Genomic DNA, 15,025 nt, shown 5'->3' with positions numbered 1-15,025 from the left:
ATAATATGAAAGGAGGTGCCTTCCCAGGAGAGGTGTAGCAGGGGCAAGGAGGATAAAGGATAAAGGCATGGAGCAGAGAAAGCACATGAATAACCCATCCCGGCTTGAACAAGGAGCATCTGTTATAACAACAATAATTATTATAATTTAATGAGCCCTTGCTGGGCACTGTAGTATTTTATATCCATTACCTCATTGTAATTCATTTGAAAACCCTGCAAAGTATGCTTTATTCTTCCCATTTTATAGAGGAGGAGACTGAGGTTAAGTACCTTGTCCAAGATTTCCCAGCTACCAAGAAGCAGGGCCAGGATGAGACCCCAGGTCTGTCTGCCTCCTGGCTCCCACACCTGTCAGTGGTCCTTGGAGCCGGAGGAGGCATGGTGTAGCTTCTTGCCCTGAGCCCCTCTGCCTCCACCCTGACCTCAGGCTTCAGCAGTGTCAGCTCAGGGTCCATGACGTGCAGGAACTCATAACCCAGCTCCAGGAAGGCCCCCACCTGGACAAAGTGGAGTGAGTATCATGGGAAGTTCTGGGGCGGAGAAGGGTGGCGGGCAGGGCAGGGTCTGAAGGGCCTCTGCTGTGTGTGTGAGCATGGTGTGAGGAAGGGCGTGTTGCCTCATTAAGAAGTTGGGGGACGCAGATATCATAACAGCTACCACTATTTAGCATTTGCCCTGGGCCAGGCTTTTTTACAAACATCCTCGTATTTAATCTCCCCATCTCTTTGACGTAAGTGCTGTTTACTACACACATTTCATAGAAGAGGAAGTTAAGCCACACAGAGGTAAGTCTGCACAAGGTCACACAGCTAGGAAGAGTCCAGGCCAGGGTTCAAGCTCAGACAATGACTCCCACCGGCCTCGTCCCCATAACCAGTGTCATCGAGACCTGCAGAGCAGAAGCCTCATCGCACCTGTCTTCTGGACCACAACTCTCAGGTGCCCTCACCCTGTCTTCCCTCACCCAGAGTAGAGTGAGACCACCTTCTCCTTTGGGGCTGGAGAAATTCCATTCATGTCCAGCTCCTTGAGAGTAGGGCCTGGGGATTGGTAGAGGTCCTGTCATGTCATCCGGAGAGGACCCCTGCCAAGACCATTCCAGGAAATCAAACAGGCACGAGGGTGGAGTGATGGAATGCCATAATGTGTTTTGAGGTGAGTGGCCCCACCCCAGGGAAAGATGGACAGGTGAGGGCCTTGGTGACCAAAGCTTGAGCCTTGACTTGGTCCTACTGGGAGAACCAAGACAGGATTAGGTGTTTTTACCAAACTCGCATGCTTCCACCCACCTGGCCGTCACCAAGCTTGCCCCTCCCCCAGTGCTCTCACCTGCAGTATGACCCCATCACCCACCTGGCTACACAGACCAAACACCTCTCAGCTCCCTTCCTCTCCCCCCATAACCAGTCCATGCCAAGACCACCTACCCCTCACGTAGCTCTCAAAACCACCCTCTTCTCATCCACCTCTCCAGTCTGAACCGCTCTCGTTCCTCACCTGGATGACTCCATCAGCCTCCTCACTGGGTCCCCTGCTTCCACACTGGCCACCTCCACCGGGTAGAGAGTGAACTGCACTCCACTGCTGCCTGCCCCCTTCACTCCCTCCCACTGCTCAGGATAAAGCCCGGATGCTAAAATCCTGTGTGATCCGGAACGCTGCCTCCAACCCCCCAAGCCCCAGCTGACCCTGCCCTGCCACTGAGATCATCGATCCTGACACACTGTCCCCCTTTCAGGTCCTCCTGTGTGCTACGCCACAGGGCCTTTGAATGAGTTGTGCCCAGTACCGGGATCACCTTTCCCCCATCTCTCGCCCACCCCTTACCTACCGAGCTCCTGGTTTTTTCAAGCAAGTCGTTCAAACATCAGGGAAACTTCCCTGATCCCCAGAGTAGATCTGATGCCCATATGACTAAGGAGTTTATCACAAGAAGCAGTTTTGCAGATTGAAGCGTAAAGAAAGAGCTGAGGGCGAGGCCTTGGAATCAGGCTGCCTGGGTTCAAATCCCAGGTCCCCCTTTCAGGAGGTGTTTTAACCACTCTGTACCTTGGTTTGCTGCTTAGTAAGGTGAGGATAATAATGGGGCCTGCTTCACAGGGTTGTTATGAGGATTAAATACCCAATAATCGTAGAAGCAGCTGGGATGATGCTGCACATGTAGTGCACAGTCTTGCAGCACCCATTATTAATAGGGCTCACTTACCAGAGTGATGCTTTGGCTGAAGTCAAGGAGGGACGGCGTGCATGCAGAGGCTGGGGGGACCCCGCCTTAGCAGCACAGAGCATCAGGCCCCTCTGTCTCAGCCTCTCAGGGAACCAGCTGGACAATGAAGGCTGTCGGCTGATGGCAGAGGCTGCAGCCCAGCTGGACATCACCAGGAATCTGGAGTGAGTTGCCCGCCTCACCGTGGGGTAGCAGGGAGGGCCCCAGAGAGCCCCCGCTGGTCCCTCCCACCTGGGTCCGTGTGCCCACAGTCACCAGACGCAGGTCTGCCGCACTGGCCACGCCTACTCTCTCCCCAGTACCAGCAAAACTGGAGTGGTTTGGCCTTGACTTGCCTTTGTCTGGCATGAGCCACTGTCTTCGTTCCAGTTCTTAAAAACTCCTTGCCTGTGTAGACCGTGTTCCTTGTGTATCAGTGGCTTGCATTCACTTTGTCCTTACGACAGCCCTGGGGTGGGGTGGGGTGGGGTGGGGTATTGCACCGGGTGGATGGGTGGTGGGGTACTGGAGTGGGGAGAGGTGTGTTGGGTGGGGGTATGGTGCTGAGGGAAAGGGGTGGGTTGTTGGGGCGGTGGGGTGGACAGAACGAGTGGCAGGCTGTTGGTATGCTGTGGTGTTACGTGGTATGGCATAGGGTGGTGTTTGGCTGGGATGTGTTAGGGTCTTGGCCTCAAGTGTGGGTTAAAAGTGGGTGAAAGGTCGAGGTTGCAAAACAGTGGTTTGGGGCCTCGGCTTTGGATTTCATTCCTGGCTCTGTCGCTTAGTAGCTTTAACAGAATTTAATGTCTCTGGGCCTCCGTTTCTCCACTTGTAAAATGGGATTAAAATGGTGGTTATTTTACAGACCAGGAAACAGGCCCAGAGAAGTGAAAACAGTGAGTCAGTGCTTATCGCTCAAGCAGTAGAACCTTATCCTCTGGGTGGGGCAGGGGGCTCAGGCATCTCTTGGCTCATCCACATGGGCCAGAATCCTTTGAGACACCCTGGTTAAGGACCCGGGACATCCCGAGGGTGGCAGTCAGCAAGCCTACTGTGCCAGGAGGAGGGGACCAGAGCGGTCTAGGGCTGAGGACTTCGGCTGCCGGCTGATTGCCACCTTATCCCTCCTCTCCACAGCCTCAGCGACAACGGGCTGTCTGTGGATGGGGTGTATGGTGTCCTGAGCGCAGTGAGCATGTGCCAGACCCTCACAGAGTTACACATCAGGTAGGAACTCCCAATGGACCACTGTTACCCACTCCTACCTCCAGCCTAGAGCTCTGGGACTCTCCCATCATCCTCTCTCAGTCCTTAGAATTCTTTCTGGTCCCAGGCCTTTGGGACCTGTAGAATGTGCTGCCGTGCCTAAACGCTCTTTTCCCAGCTCCTCTGGGTGTTGGCTACTCACAGCTTATACCTTCTCCGGGAAACTATCCTGGGCTGATAGGAGCCAGCGATGCCTGGGAGGTAACCCTCCCAATTCCCCCAACCAGGAGTGGCCAGTGACAGAGGCAGAGATATCACTCTCCAGCCCTCTGGCCTCAGGTGGGACAAACTTTTGGTGCCATTCATGCTCCAGAGCTCCCTGTGGGATCAGGCTGAGGACTTGCTCTGTTCTGCTTCCCTTCCCTTCCCAGTTCCTCCTGAGAGCAGGCCCTTAGTACATCATGCACACAAGTGACCATCAGGTGACACTTGAGCCACTGCCCCATTCATAGGCTCAGGCTCTGCTTCTAGGGAATTTGACCCAAGACAGGGCCCAACCTTATTTCTGTAAGTCTCAGTATTCAGTCTTAGGAGCTGAGGACAGATGCTAACACAGTCAACACAGTCCCCACCTAGAAGGGCTCTTCACTGAGTAGGGTGGTCCCTCCTTTGAGGAGGAGAGAGACGCCAATTAACCCAAACGAGAGATTAAGAGACCTTGGTTCACTGTATATAATGATCTGATAAGGGATCCTTAGCTCATTCCGAATGACGCTCTTTATTGCTAGAAATTTATAGTAAAGAAATCATGCTGCTGGTATAAACACATTTAGATGCAGGGATGTTCGCCTCAGCATTGGTTATATAGGAAAAAATGAACATACTTTAAATGTGTAACAGTTGAATATTAGGTAAGTAAACTAAGTTATCTTCAGAGAGAAAAACTCAATGAAAAATAGTGGTATAGATACAATTATAGCATGGAGAGCTGACTGTGGCATATTAAATAAACAAAAATTTTGATTCATTGCTTTTACAGTAAGGCTTTTCAAACATACTCAAAAGGTAGAAGGAATGGTGCCATGAACACCCCAGCTCCCACCAATAATTATCAATATTTTGTCACCTTGGCTTCACCTGTGCCTTTAAAAACTGAGCTTTCAAAAGAGAATCTGTAAGTTAATCTCATTTTTTAAAAAAAGGCAAAAAAAGAAGGAACATTAATTGCATATAAAAAAGGGGGGGCTCCTGGGTGGCTTAGTGGGTTAAGCGTCTGACTCTTGGTTTCAGCTCACGTCACGATCTCATGGTTTATGGGTTTGAGCCCCGCATCAGGCTCTGCGCTGACAGTGTGGAGCCTGCTTGGGATTCTCTCTCTCTCTCTCTCTCTCTCTCTCTCTCTCTCTCTCTCTCTCTCTCTGTCTTTCTGTCCCTCCCCTGCTTGCGCTCTCAAAATAAATAAACTTAAAAAAAATAATAAAACAGACAAACAAAAAACCAAAAGACTTGGAGAACTCCCAATATTATCAGTGGTCTCCCACTGATAATCCCAAGTATTATCAGCAGTCATTGATAGGTAGAAAAGATGGTTGGTGGTTTTCTTTATTTCTTTCCTACTTTACTAAAGTTTGTAAGTTCTCCACTCAGAAGAAGTATGACCTCTGCAATGAGAAACGTGTATTTAGCTTGTAGTTTATACAGCTGAGGTCAGGGATGCTCCTGCTGTAAGTTACAGCCTCGGGTGGACTGTCGGTGCCTGTCCCGGACCTGGCAGTGACCCCGCTGTGCTGGGGTGAGTGCCCTCGACCGAGCATGCTCCCAAAACGTAGCAGAGGGAGGAGGGTTTCAACCTGAGGGCCACACCAGAGAGAAAGCAGAACTGAGGCTTTCTTTGAAGGACTTGTCAGGAAATGGGGCTTAATCAGTTTGCAAAATCTCTGTTGTAGAAAGACTTCGGGAGCCCAGAAACTCAGGAAGTGACAGCAAGTAGCTGCAGCTACAGGCGGGAGGTGACACCTTCTAGGTCTCTCCAGGCGAGGTTATAAAATGACACAAGGACCCCCTGTAAGCCTCTTGTCTCCTTCCTCTCTTCTCTCTGCAGCCTGCTGCACAAAACCGTGGTCCTCACGTTTGCCCCGAAGCAGGAGGAACAGGGAGGGATCCAGGAGAGGTAGGGCCCAGCATCACCCTGGCCACATCCTTAGCCAGGGCCAGATCCTCCCTGGCCTCCACAGCTGGACAACATCACTCAGCTGCCAGGGAACCTTGACAGATTCACGAAGGATTAAGAAGCCGACAGACTCAGCAAGGGAGGCAGCCCTGAGAGGGAGTGTCAAAGGACAGACTGCCTCCCCTTTGCCCCGTGACACAGAATGGTGTACTGGGGTGGGGATGGGATAGCCACACAGCAGAGCACCAGAGCCTGGGGTCCTTCAGCCTAAACCCAAGGACTGCGGATTGCTTGGTCTATAGCTCTGATTTTGGTCAGAACTTCTGGCTCCCCCTGGCATGGAGGACCCCTTAGAGGAAGTTTGCCGCCTACAAGGTGCCTGGATTATCCCAGCCCAACATACGGGCAGAGATTCAGCTCTTGGCCCCTCAGTGTCTCCTACAATGTCTTATGTAAGGTCTGAGCTCTAGGCTGACATCTCTGAAGGCACTAATGATGTTGTTGAGATTAATGATACTAACAGCCAAGGTTAGCTGAGCACTTACTATGATGTGCATGCAGCAAGCAGCACATTCAGGCAGTTCACATGCATTGTCCCAGCAAAGGCTATGTGATTTGTCCCACATCATGCAGCCTAGAAGCCAAGAAGCCCAAGTGGAACCGAGGTCTGGCTGTCCCCGGGCCTCGTGTAGAGACTGAATGGCGGGAGGTGAGGCTGAGGGTGGGCTTGGAGATAGTGGGCTGAGGAGTTTGCTCAGCCTGGCCTTGGTGTGTGTCCCTCCAGGGCTGCACTCCATGACGGCCTTATGCGGCAGATGCCCTGTGAGCTGCCCCCGCACTCCACAAGGATCAGGTACGGTGCTGGCCTGCAGGCCTGGCTGTGGCTCGAGGCTCATCCCTTCCTCCGCTCGAAGCCTGTCCCCAGGCCTCTGGCCTCAGGTGCTCCCTGGAAGACACGACCTGTTGTATCCAGGAGTTGTGGCCTGGCTTCCCTGCCTCCCACCTCCCCTGCCCAGTCCATCCCACCCAGGGCTCACGAGGCAGCTCCTCAGTTACCTTCCCTGCCTGGGAGCCCCCACTCCTCTTAGCTCCCCTGACCTCCAGCAGCTGATGAGTTGCGGGGACTCTGGATGGAGAGAATGGGGACATATGGCCCCTTCCTTCCTCATCCTGGGACTTAGCTCAGCCCCTACAGGGCTCCTGTCAATATTCTTCTGGACTTCTCTCTTACTCTAGGTCCATCTGATTCTCCCTGTCTCTATTGCTTCTTGTTTCTCTTATGTTTCCTGTTTCTCTGTCTTTGCTGCCTTTTCTTTCATTGTCTGTCTGTCCTCTCCTGGCACTGTGTGTGTATGTGCACCTGCATATGTGTGTGTGCATGCATATGCGTGTGTGTGCATGCATGTGCATGTGTGTGCATGTTTGTGTGTGCATATGCATGTGTGTGCATATGTGTGTGCATGTGCATGTGTGTACGTATGTGTGCGTGTGTGCATATACATGCATGTGTGCATGTGTATGCATGTGTGTACGTGCATGTTTGTACATGCATGTGCATGCGTGTGCGTGTGTGTGCATGTGTGCATGTGTGTGCACGTGTGTGCATGTGCATGTATGCGTGTGCATGCATATACGTGTGTGCATGCATGTGTGCGTGCACGTTCATGCGTGTGTACGTGTGTGTGAGTGTGTGTGCATGCATGTGCGCGTGCGTGTGCATGTGTATGCATGTGTGTGCGAGTGCATGTGTGCACGCACATGTTTGTGCGTGTATGTGCATACTTGTACATGTGTGTGCATGTGTGCATGCATGTGCATACATGTGCGTGTGTGTGTACATGCATGTGTGTGAGTGCGTGTGCATGTGTATGCCTGTGTATGTGCACATGCCTGCATATGCATGGGTGTGTAGGTGCATGTGCACATGTATCTCTGCATCTGTTTCCTCTGTCTCTCATCTTAGTGTCTCTCCGTCTTAGTCTGCTTGCCTCCCTGTGTCTCTTACTGTCTCTGGCTTTCTACTGCCTTATGCGGCAGATGCCGCATGTGTGGCATGTCTGATGTGTGTGATGTGCGTTGGTCCCTCTGTCTGGATCCCAGATGCGTCCCCATCCCTCTCCTGAAAGCCTCTCCTATGTGTGTGGGGGTGGTGGCCACTGTCACCTCTGTTCAAAGAGGCAGACACCGCAGGGCTGTGCTTCCCCCTCTGCAGGCTGACACACTGTGGCTTGCAAGCCAAGCACCTAGCACAGCTCTGCAGGGCACTGGGAGGAAGCTGTCACCTCAGTCACCTTGAGTGAGTGCTTGCTGTTGGAAGGTGGGTGGGCGGGGGGGGGGGGGGGGGGGGAGGGAGGGGCCCGAGGGGCCCATCAGGCAGTGGGTGTCAGCGTGCTGGGTTTTGTTTTGATTCTTTAAGATTCAGATCGGCAGTCTTTCCTTCCTGCAATCAGGAACCCCTTAGAGAATCTGGCGAGGGGTTACCCCTTCCCCCTAAAATACAGGTCCCCACATACGACCCCCTCTGAAGTCCATTCTTGACTCCCCAGCATCACAGACCTCAGGATAGGAGCCCTGGGGGAAACTGCGGCTGACCCGTGTGGGACCTTCTGAGATCCGGCCTGGCAGCTCAGGGTGGTGTCCCAGTTTCAGGAGAAGCTAAGTGACTGAGTGACCGGAGTGGAGAGACAAAGCTCCTACCAGTCCCAATCCGATCCTGCATTAACCTCTTCTCCCCTCTGCCCTCCCAGCTTCTCAGGCAACGCTCTGGGGGACGAAGGCGCGGCCCAGCTGGCTCAGCTGCTCCCAGGGTTGGGCACTCTACAGTCCTTGAAGTGAGTAGCTAACTAGGCAAAGCCTCTTGAGGCTTGTCCTCATCAGAAGGAGAGAGGGAGGGAGAGAGAGAGAAAGAGAGAGAGAGAGTGAGAGAGTGTGTGTGGGGGGGTGTGTTCTGTGTCCCATCTCATTCCCTCCTGCATTATTGTAAAGATTAAATCAGAAAATGCAAGTCAGTAACCTAGTCCAGTCCATGGCACATGGTAAGTGCTCAAAAAGGGTACTTACGCTGTGATTCTCATTAACAGAGACTGGCCTCTGTGACTCAGTGATCCAGCTGCTGACTTAAGGTTCTGTTTCTTGAACCTGTCTTTGTGTCTCTGCACGGCCTCTCTGGGAGGCCCAGGTCACCTGGTCAAGCATGGCTGAAGTGTCACCTAATGATTAGTTAGCCTAATGACTGGCGGCCATGCTGGCCCTGGGGTGTAGGGAGGGGCTGTTGATAGGGAACAAGCTGGTAGGCAGGGAGGATTTGTGGCAGACAGGATACCCAAGCAGGGTGCCCGGGGAAGCTGGAGAGCAGAAAGAGGGAAGATGTTCAGTATGGGAGGGATGCCCTAGAAAGAGGCCAGGAGCCCCAGGACTTTGCCTGCAACAGACTAGAGTTTCTGGATGCTAAAAGACCCCTGTGTTTTAGGCTCCCACATACCCATCTCCTCCTCCTGAGCTCTTCTGGGCTACGGTGAGAGGAGCCCCTGGGGAGAGCTCACAACTATTAGTTCTCTGTGTGACCTGAGGCAAGTTACCTCACCTCTCTGGGCCCCTGGTTCCCAGTTAACACCTAAACTATAAGAGGGGCTGGCTCTGGTTTTGTCTACAACTTTAGAATGAGTGCTGTGGCCTGAGGGCCCTCCCTGCTGTCTTGCTGTGGGATCTGGGAAGAAGGGGTGGCCTCTGTTCCTGTTCTGGGCCTGCATGTGGGTGGGGAGGTAGGCCTCACCACCGCAGGCAAATTATATGTAGATGGGCGCAAATTTCCATGTGACCTCCTCCATACTGTGAAATGCTCTGACCCCAGACCCATGAGAGTCCGCACTCACCTACCAGTACCCGTGCCAGAGGAGTGCGACGTTAAACGGCAGATAGAAAAACACCGTGACAGATTGACAGACCCAAAAGAAAGGAAAAGCTTTGCTCCTGCCTTTTGAACAGGAACCCCTGCATTTTCATTTGGCACTGGGCACCGCCTTTCTTTTACCAGGTGGGGAAATTGAGGCACAACTCCGGCCTGCAAGCACTCCCCAGATTTATCACAGACCCAGGGAACCAGACTTGTATTCTCAGCTTTGTCACTGACATGTCTCATAACCTTGGGCAAGACCTTGCCGCTCTCTGGGCCTCAGTTTCCCCATCTGTATAATAGGGAGTTAGAAGAGGCACCCCCTGACCGTTTGGGGTTCAGTGAGCTCTGTCGTCTGGACTCAGGGACAGCTCTCCCCTGCCCTGGGTTCTCACCACAAACAGGGAGGTTTTGAGTCTTGGGTGAACTCTGTTAACGTCACCCCTATGATTCTCCAGCCTCAGTGAGAACGGCTTGTCGCTGGATTCGGTGTTCATTTTGACCCAGTGCTTCTCAACTCTGCAGTGGCTTTTCCACCTGGAAGTCAAGTGAGTGTGCCTCTGGACCCCCCACTCTGCCCTCTGACGGCACAGGCCATCAGCTCCCACCGCACTTCCTTGTCTGTCATGATCACAGTACAGCTTCCTCGGGGCCCTGCATGGTCCCAGGTCCAGTGAGCATGTGCTAGATGTCTGCCGAATGAGTGAACGGCCGGATGAATGAATGTCACCCTGGGACTCTCACATCTCTCCAAATTTGCCATGGGACACAATCCATCAGCTCTCCCTTGCTCACTCTCTGGATTATCCTGGGAGACTTTTACGGAAACTGGGAGCTCCCTGGTGGCCATTGAGCGCTCACTCATGGGGTCTCTGGAGCTGATGAAAATATAGGAGGGAAGTCACCCAGCCAGGCCATGCAGAGGAGCCGTGGTTTCAGTGAGGTCTGCCCAGTCCTCCCCTTTCCCCTTCTAAGAGCGGGAGGTGTGAGCACAGACAGATCAGGTGCAAATCCAGGCTCACCACTTACATGCTGTGCAGATTTGAGCATGTCGCTGAGCCTCTCCATACCTGTTCCCTCATCTATCAAAGAGAGGTAAGAATCTCTCCTTACCTCACAGCGGCACTGTGAGAATAAAAGGGAATCATGTCAGTGCTGCACCTTGGATGTGCCCTAATCAGTGTAGTTATGCTTAGTATACGTATCATTGTATTTGCTGAGAAAGTGGACCGCTCTCCAGGCGCTCCTTGACCAGGCCACCTGGTCTCAGTCAGACTGATGCCTCCTCTCTCTCTGCAGCTCTGAGAGCCAGCACGTCGTCCTGAGAGGTGACAGAAGAGGCAGGTGAGGAGGGAGAGCTCTGGGGGTAGTGTGGGCCCCCCTCTCCCCCCGGTCCCCATTTCCTCCGGGTGCCCCCCACCCCAGCCCCATGCCTTTAGCCCTAGAGTAACCCACGCAGGTGTGGCACCACTTCTGCGCATGTACCCCTGTGTCAGTAGGTTTGTGGTCATTGGCCGCTGAGGTCTCTCTTGGAAGGAGGCAGTGCAGTTGGGGAGGGAGGCCACAGTGGTGGTGTTACAGCCCAGAGCAGGCGTTGGCTCAGGGCTGCCGAGGGGGAGGGAGGGCAGCGAGGCTTTGTCCCTGGAGACATTTGGCAGATTTCTGCAGACTTCTGACCTTGTGTGAGTATGGCATTTGAGAAGCCAAGAACCGTTGGTGCTCGACAAAGTCTCCCCACCTTTGCAGTAAACAAGGATCGACAGTTGGTTCTGCGCAGATATTTCTGGCTGCCCCCTAGTGGGGCCGGGCACCCTGGGCTCTCGTGGGAGGTTGGCAAGCCCCGGGGTGGCCTGATGTGGGCCCAGCAGCTGGGCAGAAGGTGTTCCCAGCTAAGGTGTCAGGGGAAAGCATTGCCAGACCAGCTGGGCCATCTGAAGCTGGAGTGGCCCAAGGCCCGGGTGGTCGTACGTTCTGGGCCCAGGTCTCCGTTTCTGGGGACTCTGGGTTCTTGAAGCCTAATGAATGGAGGCACAGGAAGGTGAAGTCCGTGAATGCCGCACTGGTGATCAGAGAGAGGAGGGGCTCCCTCCTGGCTCCCCCTGACCTAGTCAGGTGCTGCCACCTGGACCATGTGTAAGCTGCTGGCTTTTCTCACTCTGGTCTCCCTTTCATGGGCCTCAGTTTCCCCATCTGTGCAGTGAGGGCCTTGGTTGTCCCTAGGCCCCCTGCAGCCCTGACTTCTGAGTCTTTCTTCCAATGTGCACGATTTGAACTTCCCTCTCAAAACGGTCTCCCCACCCCAAGGGATCAGTTGGCTGGTGGACCTTTGCCAGAGTTCCCAGCAGGAGCCCATTTCTCCGCGTTTGATCAGCACTGCATCCTCAGGAGCGTCTGGTACTGTCTTACCCACTTCTTATTTGGGGGTAACCATGATAGGGGTGAAGGGTCAGGGAGTGAGGAAAGGCTAAAGGGAGCTAGGGCTGGGAGAGAGGGAGTTTGAGGGAAGAGAAAGAGGGCCAGTATGAAGGCTGGTGAGGGGGGCTGCTGGGCCCAGACTTCTCCCTTGAGAAAAGACACCACATTGTTGTTTTCTCAGAAGACTTCCCAGCTCTGCCTCGGGGGGCTGTGTGACCATGGCTGGGCCCCTCCCCTCTCTGGGCCTTGCTTTCCTCACCTAGGAAGAGAGCCACCTCAGCTGGGGACCAAACAGGGTTATCCAGCGGAAGAGTGGGGAGGGGTGTCCCAGGCAGATGGGTCAACTTGGGCAAAAGCCCTGAGGAGGGAAAGCTTGGTTCTTGGGAAGCATGTCAGTGTGGCTGGGACATATACAGGGCAAGTGGAGGTGAGCGAAGGCAAGTGAGGCCATGGAAAAGGCCTTTTGCTTTTAGCATAAGAGTAATAGGGAGCCACAGGGGACTTAAGCTCCTGAGAAGCGTGGTCAGATTTGCGTTTAAGAGATAAGATACTGGCAGGTGGAGAAGGATTACATGGAGGCCAGAGGGGAGTTCGAGGTGTTAAAGTGGTCTAGGCAAGTGACAGTGGTGGCCTGGACTCAGGCAAGAGCAGTGGCAGTGGGGAGGCCTTGGAACTGAGCAAGGGCAGCTAGGCACTTGGAGTCCTTTACTGTCACTGTCTGAGTGGTGGGGATCGGGCTATAGGGGACACTTGGAGTGCAGAGCATGCCCTGAAAGGGAAGGGTCCTGCAGCCTAGAGGTGGAGGAGGAGGGGCAGAGGGAGAAGGGGAGGGCCCTGGGGCTGCAGAAGGGCCCTGGGTCCTCTCTGACGCCCTGCCCCGTCCACTGCTCCCTTTCAGCCTCCGGCAGTGTCTGCTGGAGCCCTTGAGCCTCACCCACCTCTGTGAGACTCTGGAGAAGTGCCCGGGGCCTCTGGAAGTCAAGTAAGTAAGGAGGACACAGCCCTAGAGGACACCATGTGGGCATCTGCCCCGTGGGTGGGGGTGGGGGTATCCTGGCTAGAGGTGAGTCTTTGCTGGTCCCTTCCCACCAGACCCTGTAGCCCTGCCCGCCCCTGACCTATTGGTGGAAGGCTCCTTGTGTCCCACAGGGCACCTTGCCCCTCCTCCTGGGAGAGGCCGCTTCCCTTTCCCCATCTGCTCAACCCCGGGCTCCTGGGAGCCCCGATCTGCTCCCTCCATCCCTGGAGCCCTGACCACCCCCCGGGCTGCCTCCATGGCTAAAGCAGATCACCTCTGAAGGCCCCTCCTCCGGGCCTCTCTCTCCTGGTTAGCAGCTCACCCACCCCAGAACACTGGGGTCTGTGACCAGAGACTGGACCTTAGAATCAAAGGAGTCCCGGCCCAGCCACCTCCAGGCTGGGTGACTTTGGGCAAATGGCTCTAACTCCCTGTGCCTCAGCTTTGTCATCTGCAGAGATGCTCGGCCTTTCCTTTGGTCCTCATCGTTGTCACCTTCTGACAGTAATTACCTTAAAGTAAAGAAACCCAAGACAAGCCTGCCTCACCTAAATATGCCCTCTCCTCTTCTAGTCAGTGCTGTCCTTTGTCCCCGGGACCCTCCACTCCTCATCTGTGTGCATGTTCCGTTTTTACCTATCTGCGGTCACAGACCCACTGCATTCGACAGCTTCACTGACATGATTCTCCCACTCATTACGGTCTCTGTTCCCACTTTCCCACCCCCATCTCTGACCCTCGCAGCAGGCTCATCCATGTTCATCACCTGGTATCTGTCTTTCCATGCCTTTCTCCGTGTGCAAATGCTTATGGACACAGAACAAGGGGGTTTTGACATTGTTAACCGACACAGGATCTTACCGTGTAACGTCTCTGCGACGAGCTTCTGTCTCGTGACAGTACATCGTGGCTTTCCTGGAATATGGAGCCAGTAAACTTTTTTTAAAAAATTTTTCTTTAATGTTTATTTATTTCTGAGACAGAGAGAGATAGAGCATGAGTGGGGGAGGGGCAGAGAGAGAGGGAGACACAGAATCTGAAGCAGGCTCCAGGCTCTGAGTGGTCAGTTTGACACGGGGCTCAAACTCACGAACCGTGAGATTATGACCTGAACCGAAGTCGGTCACTCAACCGACTGAGCCGCTCAGGCGCCCCGCCAGTAAACATTTTAATAAACCATTTATTTTAGAATAGCTTAAGACTTGATTTCCAGAAGAGTTGCAAAACTTGTCCAGAGAATTCCTCCACCCACTGCCCCTACTGTTTATATCACTTGTCATGGTACATTTGTCACAACTGAGAAATCAACTTTGCTACAGGACTATTAACTGCACCCCAGGCTTGATTGGGATGTCACCAGTTTTCTACGAAGGCCCTTTCTCTGATCCAGAATCCTGTCCAAGATCACACAATGCAGTTAGTCAATGTCCTTAGTCTTTCTGGTCTGTGACAGTTTCTTAGTCTTCATTTTTCATGACTTTGACAGCCTTGAGGAGTACTGGTGACATGGTTTATGAAACGCCCCTCAATTTGCTTTTCTCTGATGTTTTTCTCACGGATGAACTGGAGTTATGGGTTTGGGGGGAAGAAGACCACAGAAGTGAAGCATCCTTCTCGTTGCGTCTCAGAGGTGCATGCTATGGACTTGACTTAGCACTGTTGATGTTGACCTTGACCGCCTGGCCGAGATACCATTTGTCTGATTTCCCTACTGTGAAGTTACTTTTTTATTAAACACACACACACACACACACACACACACACACACACACACACTTCTTCTGTAATGGGGACTTTCAAACATATATAAAAATAGAATGAATAAGGGACACCTGGGTGGCTCAGTTGTTAAGTATCTGACTTCAGCTCAGGTCATGATCTCACAGTTTGACAGTTTGAGCCCTGTATCGGGTAAGTTCCCTCCCTGCTTTTGGTGAGCCCTGCTTCTCTTTGTCTCTCCAGCCACCTCCTCTGCCCCTCATGGGATTCTCTCTCTCTCTCTCTCTCTCTCTCTCTCTCTCTCTCTCTCTCCCTCTCTCCCCACCCTCCCTCTGCCCCTCACTAGCACCCTCTCTCTCTCAAAAAAAAAAAAGTGGAGCGAATATTGTAGTGGGCC

At 53.3% G+C, this 15,025-nt stretch overlaps 1 protein-coding gene across 13 annotated transcripts in view; it reads left to right on the top strand.

The window, feature by feature from the left end:
* NLRC5 (NLR family CARD domain containing 5) overlaps window positions 1-15,025 on the top strand; it is a 227,302-nt gene that overhangs the window by 43,378 nt on the left and 168,899 nt on the right. For 12 of the 13 annotated variants that reach the window (XR_015244780.1, XM_086689368.1, XM_086689365.1 and 9 more), the window contains 11 exons: window positions 430-513; window positions 2,310-2,393; window positions 3,346-3,435; window positions 5,516-5,584; window positions 6,369-6,437; window positions 7,797-7,880; window positions 8,332-8,415; window positions 9,935-10,024; window positions 10,776-10,820; window positions 11,781-11,870; window positions 12,790-12,873. Coding sequence is in view for 12 of the 13 variants with exons in the window: in XM_086689368.1 (XP_086545494.1) it covers window positions 430-513; window positions 2,310-2,393; window positions 3,346-3,435; window positions 5,516-5,584; window positions 6,369-6,437; window positions 7,797-7,880; window positions 8,332-8,415; window positions 9,935-10,024; window positions 10,776-10,820; window positions 11,781-11,870; window positions 12,790-12,873 (873 nt within the window). In the remaining variant the exon portion in view is untranslated. The remainder of the gene's footprint in view (window positions 1-429; window positions 514-2,309; window positions 2,394-3,345; window positions 3,436-5,515; window positions 5,585-6,368; window positions 6,438-7,796; window positions 7,881-8,331; window positions 8,416-9,934; window positions 10,025-10,775; window positions 10,821-11,780; window positions 11,871-12,789; window positions 12,874-15,025) is intronic. The other variant, XM_086689366.1, reaches the window with a different exon arrangement.

Source organism: Puma concolor, chromosome E2 (assembly GCF_028749965.1).
Source record: "Puma concolor isolate L17-30 chromosome E2, mPumCon1.1.hap2, whole genome shotgun sequence".
NCBI classification, from domain to species: Eukaryota; Metazoa; Chordata; class Mammalia; order Carnivora; family Felidae; genus Puma; species Puma concolor.
The sequence above is the reverse complement of the archived record's forward strand: the minus strand, read 5'-3'. Positions and strand labels throughout refer to the sequence as shown.